The sequence below is a fragment of the Pelmatolapia mariae genome, linkage group LG7, assembly GCF_036321145.2.
Source record: "Pelmatolapia mariae isolate MD_Pm_ZW linkage group LG7, Pm_UMD_F_2, whole genome shotgun sequence".
Taxonomy (NCBI): domain Eukaryota; kingdom Metazoa; phylum Chordata; class Actinopteri; order Cichliformes; family Cichlidae; genus Pelmatolapia; species Pelmatolapia mariae.
In genome coordinates, this window is record NC_086233.1 from 39,925,962 (window position 1) to 39,941,569 (window position 15,608).

Below are 15,608 nucleotides of genomic sequence, written 5' to 3' on the forward strand. Positions count from 1 at the left end.
TGAGATGATCAGATGTTCCATTTCTTTGTGGCATCTCGTGACATCACCTAAATGTTTTATTCAGGAAACAAATGCTGTCTTAATCAACCTTACATGAATCATGGTGCATCTAAAAGCCCAGAGCTTTGTAGCATTCAAAGTATTTCAGGCTGTAAACGGTCTCACTGTCATTCTAACTTCATCTGGTTTACATTATACAGAGATTTCTGAGCTGTTTTCATACATCAGAAAGGTTAAGAGAATAAAGATGGGACATATTTTGAAGTTGCTCTTTTTTAAGTAAACATGAAATGTGTTCTTATTAGTGGAAATACTCTGTTTAGTTTAACCAAGCACAAGGATAGTGCTTGGGTAGGAAATGCTGGAGGCAGGAGATTCTATGCTGTTGCATGCATGTAATCAGACATTGCAGAGACTTTGTTTGAGGAAAGTGGCATTAAAGATCATTTAATATCAGATCCAAAAGTGCATGACTACTTCATTTTTACCACAGACTCTATGAAAACCAATTTTATTCACTGGTGTACGCAACAGTATCAAGAAGTCTAAGTGTATTAAAACATACCTTGTTTTCCATGATCCATATGGTGATTCATCTGGTTGCAAAAAGACATGTATGGAAGTCTATGGAATGGACCTGAAATCCTTCAGTCTATGACATCAGTAAACATTCTTGTTTGGCTTTTATGGGCTTAATTGCTTGTTTCAAGTCTTTTTGAAGACAATATGACTGTGTAAACTACAGTCTTCATTGGAGTCAAAAAGAAGGATAACTCAGGTGGAAGCCCAGGGTGGTCAACATTGCTATAGAGGTGAAAGAGACTAACTGAACCCATCTCCTTTTTTTTTAACGTTGTTTCCTTGTAACCAAAACATTAACTTTGTTAGATGTACCTCAAAATACTGGTTGTCCACCATCTTTCCAGTTTCCATGGTGATTTCAGCGGTCAGGTAGTCGATGGCCATACTAGCGAAGCCATGAGAGGCCAAGAGCGCTGCACGGTACTCCACCAACTGCCCTCCACCCCCCCATAGATCCAGCAGGCCAGGAAAAGGTCCAGGACCTCAAGACAAGTTAACAAACATGTGCTGATCTAATTTACATCCACAGAACCTCTCATTGTGGACCTTCTTCAGGACTTACCCGAGGGCAGAAAAAGGGCTGCGGCGAGTCCACCTTCTGTAACTGGAATCCTGCGCACACCAGGTGCCATATACCAGCGCTCCACCACCACACCAGAGAGTGGCACCAGATCTGCAAAGCCCTCTGTCTGGTGACCCTGGTAAAGAGAAATTGTGACCTCCATGGGAGTCTGGATGTTCTTCTTTCGCATCCTGAGGAGAGATGGGAGAATTATCTATGGTGCCAATACTGGATTCTGTGTTGGTGTCATCTACACAAAAAGATTACCTCAGTCCAGGTTTGCTGCCTGGAATTGGTCTGAGGCTCCACAGTAGACCCATCTGTTCGACTCCGGAATATGTCCCACCTATACTGGGATCTTCTGAAACTAAAAAACGTAAAATAAAACACAATCTTTTAGATACTTGCACATAGGGATGGACAGTATAAACGCTATATGGTAGAAGCGATATGAATTTGGCCAACTGTAGAGATTTTTACTATACCGCTGTACCGCAATAGCACATGTTGATGGTGTCATCAAGCTGCGCCTGTTTTGGTCGAAAGCATTGCAGCGGCTGCAAGCAATACCCCCCCCCCCCCACCCGACAAACACACACACACACCCTCTCACATCATCCATAAGTGACTGAGACAGGACTCTCTTCTAAACACTCTAAACCCACCGGCACAATGTACATTTCAAATTCCTTTAATTTTAAATATGTTCATATTATCTATTTTGTAAAACAGTCAGATTGTCTATTCTTATTTAATTCACTTAATATACAGAATTCACCTGCTTGCTGCATACATGCTACTACTGCACATTCACCTAATGTTTTGCACAAGTCGAGGAGTGTGTGAGGTTACATTTCACTGTGCGTTGTACTTGTATAACTATGCATGTGGCGAATAAATAACCTTGAACCTTGAACTAACCTTGTATTTTGGATGAATTATCTCAGTTGTTCTCCTGACTGAAGTTTGGTTCGTTTAACCCTCGGGTTAACTTTTATTGAGTGGAAAAAGTTAGCATTCATCCTCCAGCTTATGCTAACATAGCTGTGTCGCTAGCGATCACGTAGCACATCATTATATACCAGCTAGTCCAACTTCAGCAACCCTAAAAAAGTCACTGCTGTTTAGTTTTCTGTCTCCATTTATGTCGAAAGTGATAGTGGAGCTGTACGTTTTAATTTTTCAGAAATCTCTCAGTCAGAACATAGTGTATCATGTTTAGGTGAAAACTAGCGAGCTAACTTCACGCTAACTTCTAACTGTTAAATTTAAGAAACTCTGTTTTCATGGATGCCTGGATGTTAAACTTAATTGTTACACCTGGTAAAGCAGCAACACTGATCATTTTATTAAAGATAAAAGAATTTAGACAGTTTTTAACTCTCAGTGATGCCACGGTGTTCGTTTAACTTTGGGACCTGAAGGGGACCCAGATTACTCTACGAGGCTCCTGGCTACGGTAGCCGTAATGCTCCGACAAACCATCAAGCGCTACGGTTTCGTAGCTTGCCAAAGTTGTACTAAAACATTTTTGACAGATTTTTGAGCACCGTGTACCACATAAAATCGGTTCAAGGTCAGTAAGCACAACCAGAGTTACCGCAAGTGCTTCAAATTATATTGCGATATAGATTTCAGGCCATATCGCCGAGCCCTAGTTGCACATCTTTCTACATTTTCTTCTCTTAGTTTTCCAGGTGTCAGTACTGAACAATCTACCATTGATGGTCCCTGTGGTATCAGCAGTGTAGTGACCAAACGCTTCCCAGCTGTGTCCATCTTCACACCGGTGCAGGGCACGGATGGTCAGTTGGGAACCAGGCAGGGCATTCTGGACGAGGACAATGAATTTCTCATCCATGAGCCCTCTGGATGGCTGAACCGACAGCTTCACACAACACTGCTTCCTGTCCATCCTGAACTAAATACACAAACATATTACTTGACTTGGATTTGGAATTGAATCACTCAAGCATTATATGCATTTGTATTAAATACAGTTCCGATCAAAAGTTTAAGACTACTTGAAAAATGGCAAAAAATCATATTTTGCATGGTTGGATCTGAACAAGTTTCAACATGAAAACAGGAAGAAATGGGAATGAGAGAAAACATTTTTTGGGGCATGCAATTTATTGAAAACAATTCTTAAACTGAAACAGGCTGTTTTACAGCTGATCAAAAGTTTAAGACCACACCTCCAAAAACGGGGCTGGACCTTAACATGATTGACACCTCTACTGTAGAACGTGGTCAATAACAAGAACAACTGTTACATTTTTTTTTCTTTTTGCAATTATTCAGTGTCATTACTGTGCTCCACTGATCTACACTGTATACCTTAACCCTCTGGGCTTGTTCAAAATCACTACCCTTTCAGCTTGTTCGTGGCCAAAAGTGGCCACCAAAAGATTAGGTTTGTAATTTTTATTATTTTTATGTTTTTTTTGCCATTTTTTCTGCATAAAGCTTTTAACTAACTTCAGTTCTTTTCATAAATATAAAATAGTTATTACTTTTTACATTTTTAACCCTTCTAAACACCAGTTTGTTTGTCCACTGCACTAGCTGGAAGACAACCTCAAATCTCGCAATTTTATATAATTGCATTGCTACTGAAATTTCTCGTATTATTAATAGTAGAGTCTGGGGCATGTAATTGATTCACATCAACATTGATTATAATGCATTGTTATTTTTGTGCAGGGAGAGCAAAAACATAAAAACTCCAAACAAGGGGTGGCCAAAAATGGCCACCCCTTGTTTACGTTTACAAAATGCTATAAAATTCATATATATTAAGAAAATTTTCCACTTTTTTTGACTTGATTTTTTAGATTAGCATCAGTGCTGTTCATCAAGACCAAAATTTCAATCAAATCCAGAATTTTAACCCTTTAAATACCAGTTAAATCACATAATTTTAATAATTTACATAGGGATAAAAGCATAAAATCCCCATTTTTTTTTCTAAATAATACATGCAAACGGATTTATTTTCTAACCATGATGGAGGTTAGATGCATAGCAATAATTAAAAGTATCAATGAGTTTTATGCATCTTTGTTTTTTTGTGCAGTAACAGAAAAACAAAAAAACTCCCTCTCAGCTTATTCGTGGCCAAAAATGGCCACCCCTGTTTATGTTTACAAAATGCTATAAAATTCATATATATTAAGAAAAATTTCCACTTTTTTTGACTTGATTTTTTAGATTAGCATCAGTGCTGTTCATCAAGACCAAAATTTCAATCAAATCCAGAATTTTAACCCTTTAAATACCAGTTAAATCACATAATTTTAATGATTTACATAGGGATAAAAGCATAAAATCCCCATTTTTTTCCTAAATAATACATGCAAACTGATGAATGGCCAAAAAGAATATCACACATGGTGTGTTAGTGGCCAGAAAGGCAATTTAATGACCATATAACCACTGAAATGACCAATAAAATGATCAAAATGTATATTCCAGTGTGTGTGCTTCTGTGTGCATCCTCATTAGCAGCAAGATGTACTAACCACAGTAGAGTGGTTTTTGTAGGCACACTTTCTACACCTGGTGCAAGGGGCTGCTGTTCCAATCCTGGAGGTGCGCCTTTTGCACCTTCTTCTCATTTTGTTGGTGAGGTGTGGGTCACACTCTGGTTCAGACTACTGTATCTTGAGATCAATGGCAGAAGTGGCTGAGAATTAAGGAGAAGGGTGTCTTGCAGTTGTTGAGGTCACCAGCATGTGCCCCAGCTCTCCCAGGATCACTCTTCATTTGTAGGTTGTAGAGGACTCCCCCACTTCAGTGAAGTTGTTTCCGGCGGAACAAAGACATCGTATCCCAAGACATCCAGGAGATTGGAGAAAAGAGCCAGCAGCCATCAGTTAGTTTTCCTTCTACAACTCGAGGTGCCAACATCCTCTAAGTTATCCAAGCAATATTTGTGCCTATTGTAGTCCAGGATTGCTTCTTGCTTTCACACATCCTTTATTCCCCATCACTGACTGGTTCCTTGTGTGTTGCTGTCAAAAGAAGCACATTCCTCCGTTGCTTTGGCATGTGGGATATCGCCATGGTAGTTTTGGTGAAGCCAAACACAGACAACAAAATCTTCCTCTGTTGCAACTGGAGGAGCTGGGGAGGAAGCTCTGGGTTGTTTCCCCTGTGCCAGTTTTCATCTGAGGAGTTCCTCTGCCAAGGTGACCGAAGGTGACCTCGGAGCTCCTCCGTCAGTTGGAGTCTGAACCCCTTTCCCTTTTTTACTTCCTGAGAACTTCCAGTGTTGTCATCCAACATGCTATGTATTGCTTTATTCTGGTGTAGGCTTTATCTCCACTTCATCTATAATCCTCCAATCCTCACACCTTCGCCTCCCGTGCAGGTTTGTAAGGGTGCACAGCAGCTAAAAGATCTCTTTGTTATAAAAAAGTCAAAAGTAGATCTCAGGCTGCTAATGCAGGAAACTGCATACAGGGTGACCCCTGGTTTGATACCAGTGGGTACTGGATTGTAGAGCAGTCTCTCTTCAGTGGTGGGACCCACATGGTTTTCCTTTCATGAGGGATCCACTCAGTCACCGGCTCCTCGGTCTCAGAAAATGCTCCTATGTTCTTTTCCATCACCTCCATGCCCCCCAACCCCAATCCTCCCCCAAAGAAGAGGATTCAGGCACTGGCTAGTACTCTTCATCAGTGGTGATTAGGGCTGCCACGATTAGTCGACTAGTCACGATTACGTCGACTATCAAAATCGTCGACGACTGATTTAATAGTCGACGCGTCGTTTGAAGCTTTGTAAGATCCCAAAAGACGCAGGAATAAGTAGTAGGATTTAAGAGTGTAATAACGGACTGAAACAGAAGATGGCAGCACTGCATGTACAAGGATGCCAGCTGCCGTTAAACCCCGAAGAAGAAGAAGTAGCTCTGTCCCAGAATTCATAGCGCAGCCCAGCTCAGTTTCCAACAATGGCGGCAGCTAGTTAGTTTTAATATTACTCTTATTATTCTTTCTGGGTCACAAAATAAACGTTTAACATATTTTCAGGCAAGAATGTAACTGTGTAAACCTCAAATATCTGCTCAGTTTATCAAGACACCACATATTTTCAAAAGCGCTCCGACGTTTTCGGAGACGTCTGTTAACCACTAGCTCAATATCTAGCCGGGGGAAAGGCTCACTAGAGCCCGTGAGAACACCGGACTCCCGGCAAATCATTTTCAAACCCACCGCCGTCTTTCGCTGCTCAGGTTAAACATGCATAAGTCACTTAGATAACTTAAAAATGTTATTGTTTGGCTTTTTTTTAGTATTTTATTTGTTCCTGAGTAAATCGGTTTGCCTGAGATTAAAGTTATAGTTTTTACACAGCTGAATAAACGTCAAGCAGACAACTGATTATCAGAAGTGTGAGATGCTCGAGAATATACTCCGGTGTCCCGTTATATTTTAGATAGCAAGGAGTTTATTAAACTTCACCGAAACAATCTGCAAATTTCATTAAAATTTAATAAACTATCATCTTGTCTTTATTTTTAGTTAGCACATACTTTAAACACTTAAAGCTGTAAGCTAAAGATAGTTATATAAGAGCAGATGCTGCTGGTGCAATAAGCTGTACGTTTTACGTTCAATGGATGCATGATCTGATTAGTCGACTAATCGCAAAAATAATCGGTGACTAGTCGACTATCAAAATAATCGTTTGTGGCAGCCCTAGTGGTGATGCAGTCAGCCTCTTTGGAGATTGTCCCCTCATCTTCTGGAGAGGAAGTTTCTTCATCTTGGGCAGATGTCTTTTCTTCAAGGGCAGAGGACTGCTTGCTGTCCTTGCTCTCTCACCAGATCATATAGGCAGTGCTTGAAGCAGTGATGACTTTCTTGCCATATTGCCAGAATAAATGATCTGGAAGCTGTTAGGCTTACTTACAGCAGTAGCTCTGTCTGCACCTGCATAAACTCCAGGACACGTTTACAAACAGTGTTTGTTGTTGTTTGCGCTGCAGCTGCAGGTTTGAACTCTGCAAAATGTCCTGTGATTGGGGTTTTTTTTGTTTTTGTTTTTGTTTCTAGAGTTAATATTTTGGGTATGGTATCTTTTTATGAAAAATACAAGAGTAAAAGCGCTTTTAACATGTGCTTCAAAGCTGAGTTTGACTGGGAACCTCAAAGCTCAATAGCCTGCATCGACAGAAATTCACTGCAGCCTATGTAATGTTTGATGCGTTAGGGCTGTTCGATATAACGATATATATCGGATGACGATATAAAAACGTCTATCGTTTCATTTTACGCTATCGTTTGTTTCGTGGTGTCGCAAAATAAACTGTTTATGGCAATATTTTTTCATTATTTTGATGGTCACTGTAGTGGCTATATTAATTTCTTAAAGTTCTCTCTTTCTATTATATTTAATATAACCACACTACAGACAGACAAGCGCTTGTTTTAATGCGTTGTCGTTAGCAACAACGACGGTAAAACCACCGCATGTCCGCTTGTTCCACATAAACCTTTCACAATAAAGCTCAAGATCCTGTTGAGACTTTTCAAAATAAACTGAATCACGTGAAAGATGCAGAGTGTTTACGGATGAGAAGCAAAAAAGAGCCGCCAGGTGCTAAAAAATAAACCTTACTCGAACGTTAGAACAGGCTTTTCCCCGCAGCACGCTGTGTAATAAATACTCATAAAGAAAACGGCGGCCGTTACAACCTATGTCTAAAAATGTACGCGACGCCCAGCTGGAAACACTTCACGCAAGTCGAGCTGCCCGAGATTCACAGAATTTACAGAAAATGTTACATTTTTGTGATTTATATCGTTATCGGACGATAGATGTCTTAATATCGGGATATGAGATTTTGGTCATATCGCACAGCCCTATGATGCGTCATTATTTATTCCAGTCTGTCTTGCAAATACATGTTTGTGCTGCAATGTCATGCACAAACACAAACTATTAGATCCTTAAGATCAAACCTATGTCAAAATTGTTTCATTATATTGGTCCATTGGAGTGTGGTAAGCCATCAAAGGCCGCTACTAGAAACTCGGAATATTACATGAAATTGCTTGCTTGGCCAAAAATGGGTAAATGATGTAATTTGGTAAAAAAAACATTAAAAACTACAATTTTCATGTGTTGAGTTTAGAATGAAAGCAATTTGTTGAAAATTAAATCGCATGATATATTACTGTCAATAACAAGGAATCAAAAAAGGTGGTTATAATGGGTTTCAATTGGCCAAAAATGGCCACGATAGAGTCAAGAGGAACAATTTGGTGTATAGTGAATATTATTGATATTATTAAGGAGTTGATGTTGAAAATTAAAAACTCTGAAAAAAAATAACACCTTTGGGAAGTTTCATTCCATTTGCATTAACAGAACAAAAATGGTTGAAAAAAGAAAAGTGAAGTGGCCACAAATGGCCAGGATAGAGCCCAGAGGCTTAAAATGCCAAAACATTTGAAATTTATTGACAAGTCATTAAAATACTAGTTTTTGCTGGCGACCTGTCTTGAAGCTATATTAATCTTTATTACACATGTATTGGAAGAAATATAATATTAAATGAAATATAGTAACCTGAATGTAAGTGATATAACAGACCTTGATAGTAGTCTAGCTAGCACATCAGTGGAAAAACACATTTAACTCAATGACAGCTGCATAAACATTGTAGCGAATGTGGAACATTTCTTACCTTTATCTGTTAAATCACGTGAACAACTTCCTGTTAGCAGCAGACCTCTGAGCTGGTGTCTTCGGGTTTGTTGCTTCTCCGTCGATTTTTGGTCTGCAAGTTCCCTATAAGGGTCTTAAACTTACCGAAGAATCTAGCTTTAAAAGTCGGGTCAACAAAACTGCGAACTCAAAGCTTCTACACAAGCTGCGTGAAAGGGAGCTACAGTCTCCTCCCACAGGGACGTGCTCACTACCGTGTATGCACCGCTGGACACAAGATGGCGTCATCAGACAGCGGTAAGCGGTCTTAATCTGGGGCACCCAAGGAAACCTTAAAAACAGTCATCATTCAGGACTTCATGTGATCAATAGAGAATTATACTAAAATATTAACAGTCAACCTTTATAAAGTAGAAACACTGCTATAGTCATTTACTGAAACATCTAAAAACATAAAGGTTAATGCAGTATAGGGCAAATACAGAACGTACAAATCTAATTGTCTTAAAAGTCACGCACACACAAAATTATCTTGAGCAAGCGTGCTTGAAATTTAAGTTTTTCATTAATAGTTCGCAAGGCTTCTTGAAGGGATTTGCAAAGCTCTTCTTTAGGTGTTTTTACTATTTTACTGCCAAGATGATCCCATGCTGCTTTAAAAACAGTGAAGCCATTGTCATGCTGAAAAATGAAGCCAATGATGTACATTCAAGAAGCTAACTGCTTTGAAAGATCCCAAAACCACTTCCTTTAATGTAAATGTAGTTGGCTGTAGATATATTGTTGTACCTCTCCCCTGACTTCCAGTCTACATATTGATGCTTATTGATGCTGACTCAGGACTTTGTGGACTGGTGCCAGCTGAACTACCTCCAGATCAATGCCAGTAAAACCAAGGAGCTGGTGGTAGACTTCCGCAGGCACAAACATCCTCCACTGCAACCACTGAACATCCAAGGTATGGACATTGAGGCTGTGGACAGCAACAGGTACCTTGGTGTTCATCTGAACAGCAAACTGGACTGGACTCATAACTCAGACGCCCTCTACAGGGAAGGGCAGAGCAGACTGTACCTGCTGCGGAGACTCAGGTCGTTTGGAGTGGAGGGCCCACTCCTGAAGACCTTCTATGACTCTGTGGTGGCCTCAGCCAACTTTTGATGGTGTGGTCTGCTGGGGTGGCAGCATCTCTGCTGGGGACAGGAAGAGACTGAACAGGTTGATCCGAAGGGCCAGCTCTGTTCTAGGATGCCCTCTGGACCCAGTGGAGGTGGTGAGTGACAGGAGAATGGTGGCTAAGCTGTCATCCCTGCTGGACAACATCTCCCACCCCATGCATGAGACTGTGACAGCACTGAGCAGCTCCTTCAGTGGGAGACTGCGGCACCCACGGTGTGGGACGGAGAGATTTCGCAGGTCTTTCCTCCCCACTGCTGTCAGACTCCACAACAAAGACTTTAACTGATCAAACACACACATCCACACATGTGCAATAACACTAATGTGCAATAATCTTTTCTGGCATCATTGTATTTTTACTCAGTTGTATATAGCATTTGTATTCTATTTTTATCTTATTGTATATTTTATTCTATTTTATTCTACTGTATATAGTATTTTATTTTATTCTATTCTGTAGAGTTGTGTACTGTATTTATTCTTATTTTATTTTATTCTAATTTTTGCTTCATAACTTTGCACTGTCCACTTCCTGCTGTGACAAAACAAATTTCCCACGTGTGGGACTAATAAAGGTTATCTTATCTTATCTTAGGCCTGCTATTTCTTCATTTGTCCTCCCCTTGTTGAGATTTCGTTTTTTTGTTTTTTGTTTTGTTTTTTCAAAGAAGACACTACACACCATTCCAAGATATTCCAAGTTTTCAGCCACTTGCTCTCTGGAAATCACCTTGTTGGTCCAAAAATACTAGTTTGCCTGTAGAACCATGTTGTCTTTGGCATTTTTAATTTTGAAACAAAAGAGAAAAAAAATGGAAAGTCTTTTGTTTTTTGCAACAGGCTGCTAATAAACAAGTGCCTAGATATTCAATTTAAAACTGGTTCTTTTCGCTCACATTGATCACCTTTTAAAGAGGAGATAGGGTACACATGCAAACATTTATATCTATATATGTATATGTATATACATATGTGTGTATATATGGTCTAACTACCTGCCCAAAAGCTATCTCAGTGTGGCTGAAAGTCCTTAACCCAACAGCAGGACCAATATCAGTTCCTTTATGCAAGGACCTCCAGGAGGACCTACACTCTCTTGGATGCTATCGAGCTAATCATGGTAACAACTATGTAAGGAAAAACAAGCATATTGAGATGAGTTAAGAGGTCAAAGGTCAGCAGAGACTGACATGGTGAAAAATGTCTTCAGCTACGCCTCTTTTCTGTCCACAGAAACATGCACACAATGCCTGACAACACAGACTAGTTAAAGAGAGTCAGACAGAAAAGCTCAGCAACTCATACATTTTATATTCACCAGAGTCACGGGTTATTCTGCTGACATGGGTGGGATGGGTGGGGAGTCTGAAAACCAAGACCAAAAGACACAAAGCAAAAAGGGAACATCTGTGATCATGGGGACTGATTGTTTTCTCTGAAAAGCGAGACAAGACTGAAATGTAAGTGAAGTGCTTTGGGAAAACATATCATTTATTTTTGATCACAACAACTGATTTAATTTCATTTCACCAGCTTACATTAGCTTTAACTGCCATTATTTTTTAACATGTTACCAAATAACTGGCTAGAACTGCCGTATATCAAAAGTACAGTCTGGTTGTGTAATGGTTGTGGACAGTGTTTTCTTGGTGTTCCACGGGCCCTATATGGCCAGTTCATGATGATCTGAACTCTAAACTATGTCTGAGTCATAATGCTTGATCTAATAGCTACTTTTAGCATGACAATGCATCATTTTACCAAAGTGAAATCATCTCAGTCTGGCTTCCAAAACATGACGATTAGTGTCAATGGATTTTAGGTGCTTCCCCAGACAACAGATCTTAATGGAATGGAGCATCTTTAGGTTTTACTGGAATGGTGGAATCTTAAAGGAACATAGAGTCCAGAGAGTACTTGCCCATGTCACGGGTTCCTCATGTCAAAACTTGTCCTGCCTCTTCCCCTGTGTTAGCTGGGAAACATGACTTGTTTTCAGTAGCCTTTTATTACCAAAACAAAACACTTCGTTTTGTTTGTTTAGGTTTGTTGACGTTGTCCTTCACTTAAGTGTGTGTGTCCAAAATCTTGAGATCTGCAGCTTGTATATTTAAGGGTTTTCCCCAGCTATTTCCACATCTAAGTGAAAGATATAGGTAGGCGTATTAGGTCAGATCTAGTGTGATCGATCATTATTTATTTTATTCTTGGCTTCCACTCATCCACCACGACCTAAGGAATACTAAGATTTATTTTCTTTTTTTGACTATATGTTATATTTTACTTAATATTTTAAAATATATTATAACTTGCATGAAACAAATCAACAACAAATAATTGGCATGAAATAACATGCTCCTTTTGTCGTCCACCTTCTGGACATTGTAGTTTTAACATGGTAGGTATATTCTTAAGCTTAGGTTAAGTTAATATTCTCTGAGCACTATGGTTCTCTTTCCATCAAATGAATCAGTTCATAAGTTGGTTAAAAACTGCTGTTACCTGCATAAAAAAGTAAATAAGCTGTTGTATTTGACCTCAAAGATCAGCTGGAGTATAAAATAGAAATACTAAAGTAAAGAAGACAATCGGTATTTTTTATTTTGGTAGTTTAGGTTTTGTTTTTCTTGTTTGTTTGTTTTTGTTTAAAGTGTGTAGTAGGATTGGTTCATGTGTGTTTTTTGAAACTGTGCAGGGAAGCAGAGCAGACAGAGCATGCCCCCAACACTCATAACAAGATTAATGTCTATAGACAGACATTCATCCATCACCTAGGCTGGGTCCTGGCTTCTGTCCCAGACTAAAGCTGACGGGGGTCACATAGGGCGTCCTCCCATGTGTGCAGACCAGACATTGGCCTTCCCCTTATTCTTGGTCACATTTACCATTACAGAAGATCTATAAGAAGATAGTATTAGGAACAGTCCCAGGGTTGTATTTGACACAATTAACATTGTTGTTTCTCTCCCACCTCAGCATGCTCTGTTACTCTCTCACATTATTGTTCTCAGTCTTTCTCAAAATAAGGCTGTGTACCTGAGATCCAAAATCAGAATCAGAATACTTTATTAATCCCTAAGGAAATTATGTGGGTTACAGTTGCTCCAAGACAGTAACAGTAACAGACTAAACTACTTAATTAATACAATAAGTTACAGAGTTAAAATATTTAAGAAATAGCACTAATGTATACAAAGCGCTCAATTATAAATATCAAGAATATTAGACGGGTGGGAATATCACAGAGGTGAAATATATATGATTGACATGTACCTCTAACCTGTGAACTTTGTCATTTGCTATTTTACTGTACAAAAGTACTGTGCAAAGGGTGTAACTATTTCAGTCTACATTGCATTAGGTGGAGGAGTTGTACAGGGAGATGGCCATGGGCAGGAATGATTTCCTGTGTCGTTGCGTGGTGCTTTTTGGAAATCTCAGTCTCTCACTGAACGTGCTCCTGTGACTAGCCAGCACGTCATGGAGTGGGTGGGTGGTATTATCCAGCATTCTATTTATCTTGGACAACATCTGCCTCTCAGACACTATCCTAAGGGAGTCTTGCTCCATCTCCACAACATTACTGGCCTTGCAGATCAGTTTATTCAGTCTGTTGGCATCTGCAATCCTCAACCTGCTGCCCCAGCACGCAGCAGTATAGAGGATGGCATTGGCCACAACAGACTCATAGAAAATCCTGAGCATTGTCAAAAAGATGTTGAAGGACCTCAGCCGCATCAGAAAATAGAGTCCACTCTGGCCCTTCTGTAGAGTGCAGTGGTGTTTTTAACCCAGTCCAGTTTATTGTGTATGTGTACTCCAAGGTATTTATAGTCCTCCACAATGTCCACATTGACCCCCTGGATCAAAACAAAGGTTCAAGGTTTTCCTTCAGTCTCCCCCCTTATGAAGATGGCCTGAATCATTTATCTCATTTTTCATTAGACTGGATTGCCTCATATATATTTGATGGGACTTTCTCTGTTAAATCATTGCATTTGTTCCAAGACTCTTGTGCACTGGTAGAAGGCACATTGCCTTCTACCAGTGCACAAGAGTCTTTTGGACAGGTGTCCATCCTAGTTCAGTGTCAGGCCTGGATAAGTGACTGGGTTTACTCCATATTTATATTCTGTTTTTCTAAACATATACATTGATAATAAATAATAAACTAGGAAAATGAATAGCATGTCAGGTATTTTGTGTCCTTTCCCAGTTTGTTATACTTTTATACAGTTTGCTGCTGTCTGCTGAGCTGCCTGGGGATGCTTCACTCACTTGGAAGTTTACATGTACCATTATCCCATTAACATGAATAGGAGAAAAATGTGTGGCTGAATTTAGAAAGAAGAAAAAAATAGAATCAATAATCTTAGCTGTGGATTAAAAACTATATATTTCACATTCAAGCACCACATTTTCATTTTTTTTTCTTACTGACAAAAGCCACATGGAAATTATAACCAGAACCCTAAATACTAAACAGAGTATAACCAAGCAATCTGTTACAAGAGAAATGACGCAAAGCTCAAAACACCATACAACAGTAACAAGAAAGAGCCACAAAGGAAAACATGATAGAGAAGACCTAAACAGCAAACAAACTAAGAATTAAATTAAACAAAATAATAATAAGAACTAAAACGGAAACACCCCCCCCCCAAAATGCTGAGTCAAAGAGCAAGGACTGTGAAATCCACAGCAAATGCAGATCTTCTGTTTGCTGTTGATTTGCGCGCCCTCCATATTTTAACTTTAGAGACTGAACCTAAATTTAATGCATTTGTTCAGAGCCAAAATAGATTTCTCTCACTGAACAAGAAAAAAAACTGAAAAGCTGCACCTGAGGTAATTAAACTGCAATCAGAATAGCAAGAGCACCTTGTATAAAATTCAAAGTGTTTGAAATTTTGCAAAAACATACACATTTTGTTCAGTTGTTGTGGGTAATGCTGATAATAAAATGTTATAATTTTTACTATGCTTGTTTCACATTTCCATTTTCTAAACATGTACTCTTACCAGTAGCACTTCATAAAGAGATAAAATCACTACTGAGCAAAACTGAGTTCATTTTATTGGTTCACAGTCCCAGTCTCTTTCTTCATGTGACCCTTTGGGAAAATTATCTCTATAAATCTCTGAATTGAGGAGGGGGCCTAAGTGTACATCTTTCATCATCTTACAGTCCTGTGATAGCAGCCATTCCCCAACTCTCTGGGAATGATAGTCAACTTCCATTGATCATTGATCATTGATGATGACAATTTGCATCTTAACGATGATGAAACTGACCTCAGGGTCTGTTGTCAGTCAGTGGTGCTAGTTTCAGTCATTATGAAAATGTGCTGTTTATAAGGCTGGGGTAAGCTATGGTCAGCTGAGACTGAAAAAGTCACTTGAATACGTGATGAAACGTTTCTCCCAATGAAAGCACTACATCCAGATGAACAGAATCAACTTTCTTTTATTCACTTACCTGGATGATTGAGCATGCATCAGGATTAAAATAGTAATATTGCTGTAATAAACAAAAAACAAACAAAACCCCATCTGAGTTTAATTTAAATAATACTGATAATCCAAAAAGTTGACAGTGTCA

The 15,608-nt window shown here is 39.2% G+C and overlaps 1 protein-coding gene across 2 annotated transcripts in view; it reads right to left on the reverse strand.

The window, feature by feature from the left end:
- Positions 1 to 9,031, reverse strand: part of LOC134631097 (peroxisomal succinyl-coenzyme A thioesterase-like) — a 28,050-nt gene extending 19,019 nt beyond the window's left edge. Inside the window, exons 1-5 of one of the 2 annotated variants that reach the window (XM_063479080.1) lie at positions 8,847 to 9,031; positions 2,864 to 3,060; positions 1,412 to 1,511; positions 1,145 to 1,335; positions 895 to 1,064 (exon numbers count right to left, since the gene is read on the reverse strand). In XM_063479080.1, coding sequence (XP_063335150.1) covers positions 895 to 1,064; positions 1,145 to 1,335; positions 1,412 to 1,511; positions 2,864 to 3,059 — 657 coding nt within the window. In that variant the 5' untranslated portion in view covers position 3,060; positions 8,847 to 9,031. Of the gene's footprint in view, positions 1 to 894; positions 1,065 to 1,144; positions 1,336 to 1,411; positions 1,512 to 2,863; positions 3,066 to 8,846 lie in introns of both variants that reach the window. The other variant, XM_063479079.1, reaches the window with a different exon arrangement.
- Between the last annotated feature and the right edge of the window lie 6,577 nt (positions 9,032 to 15,608).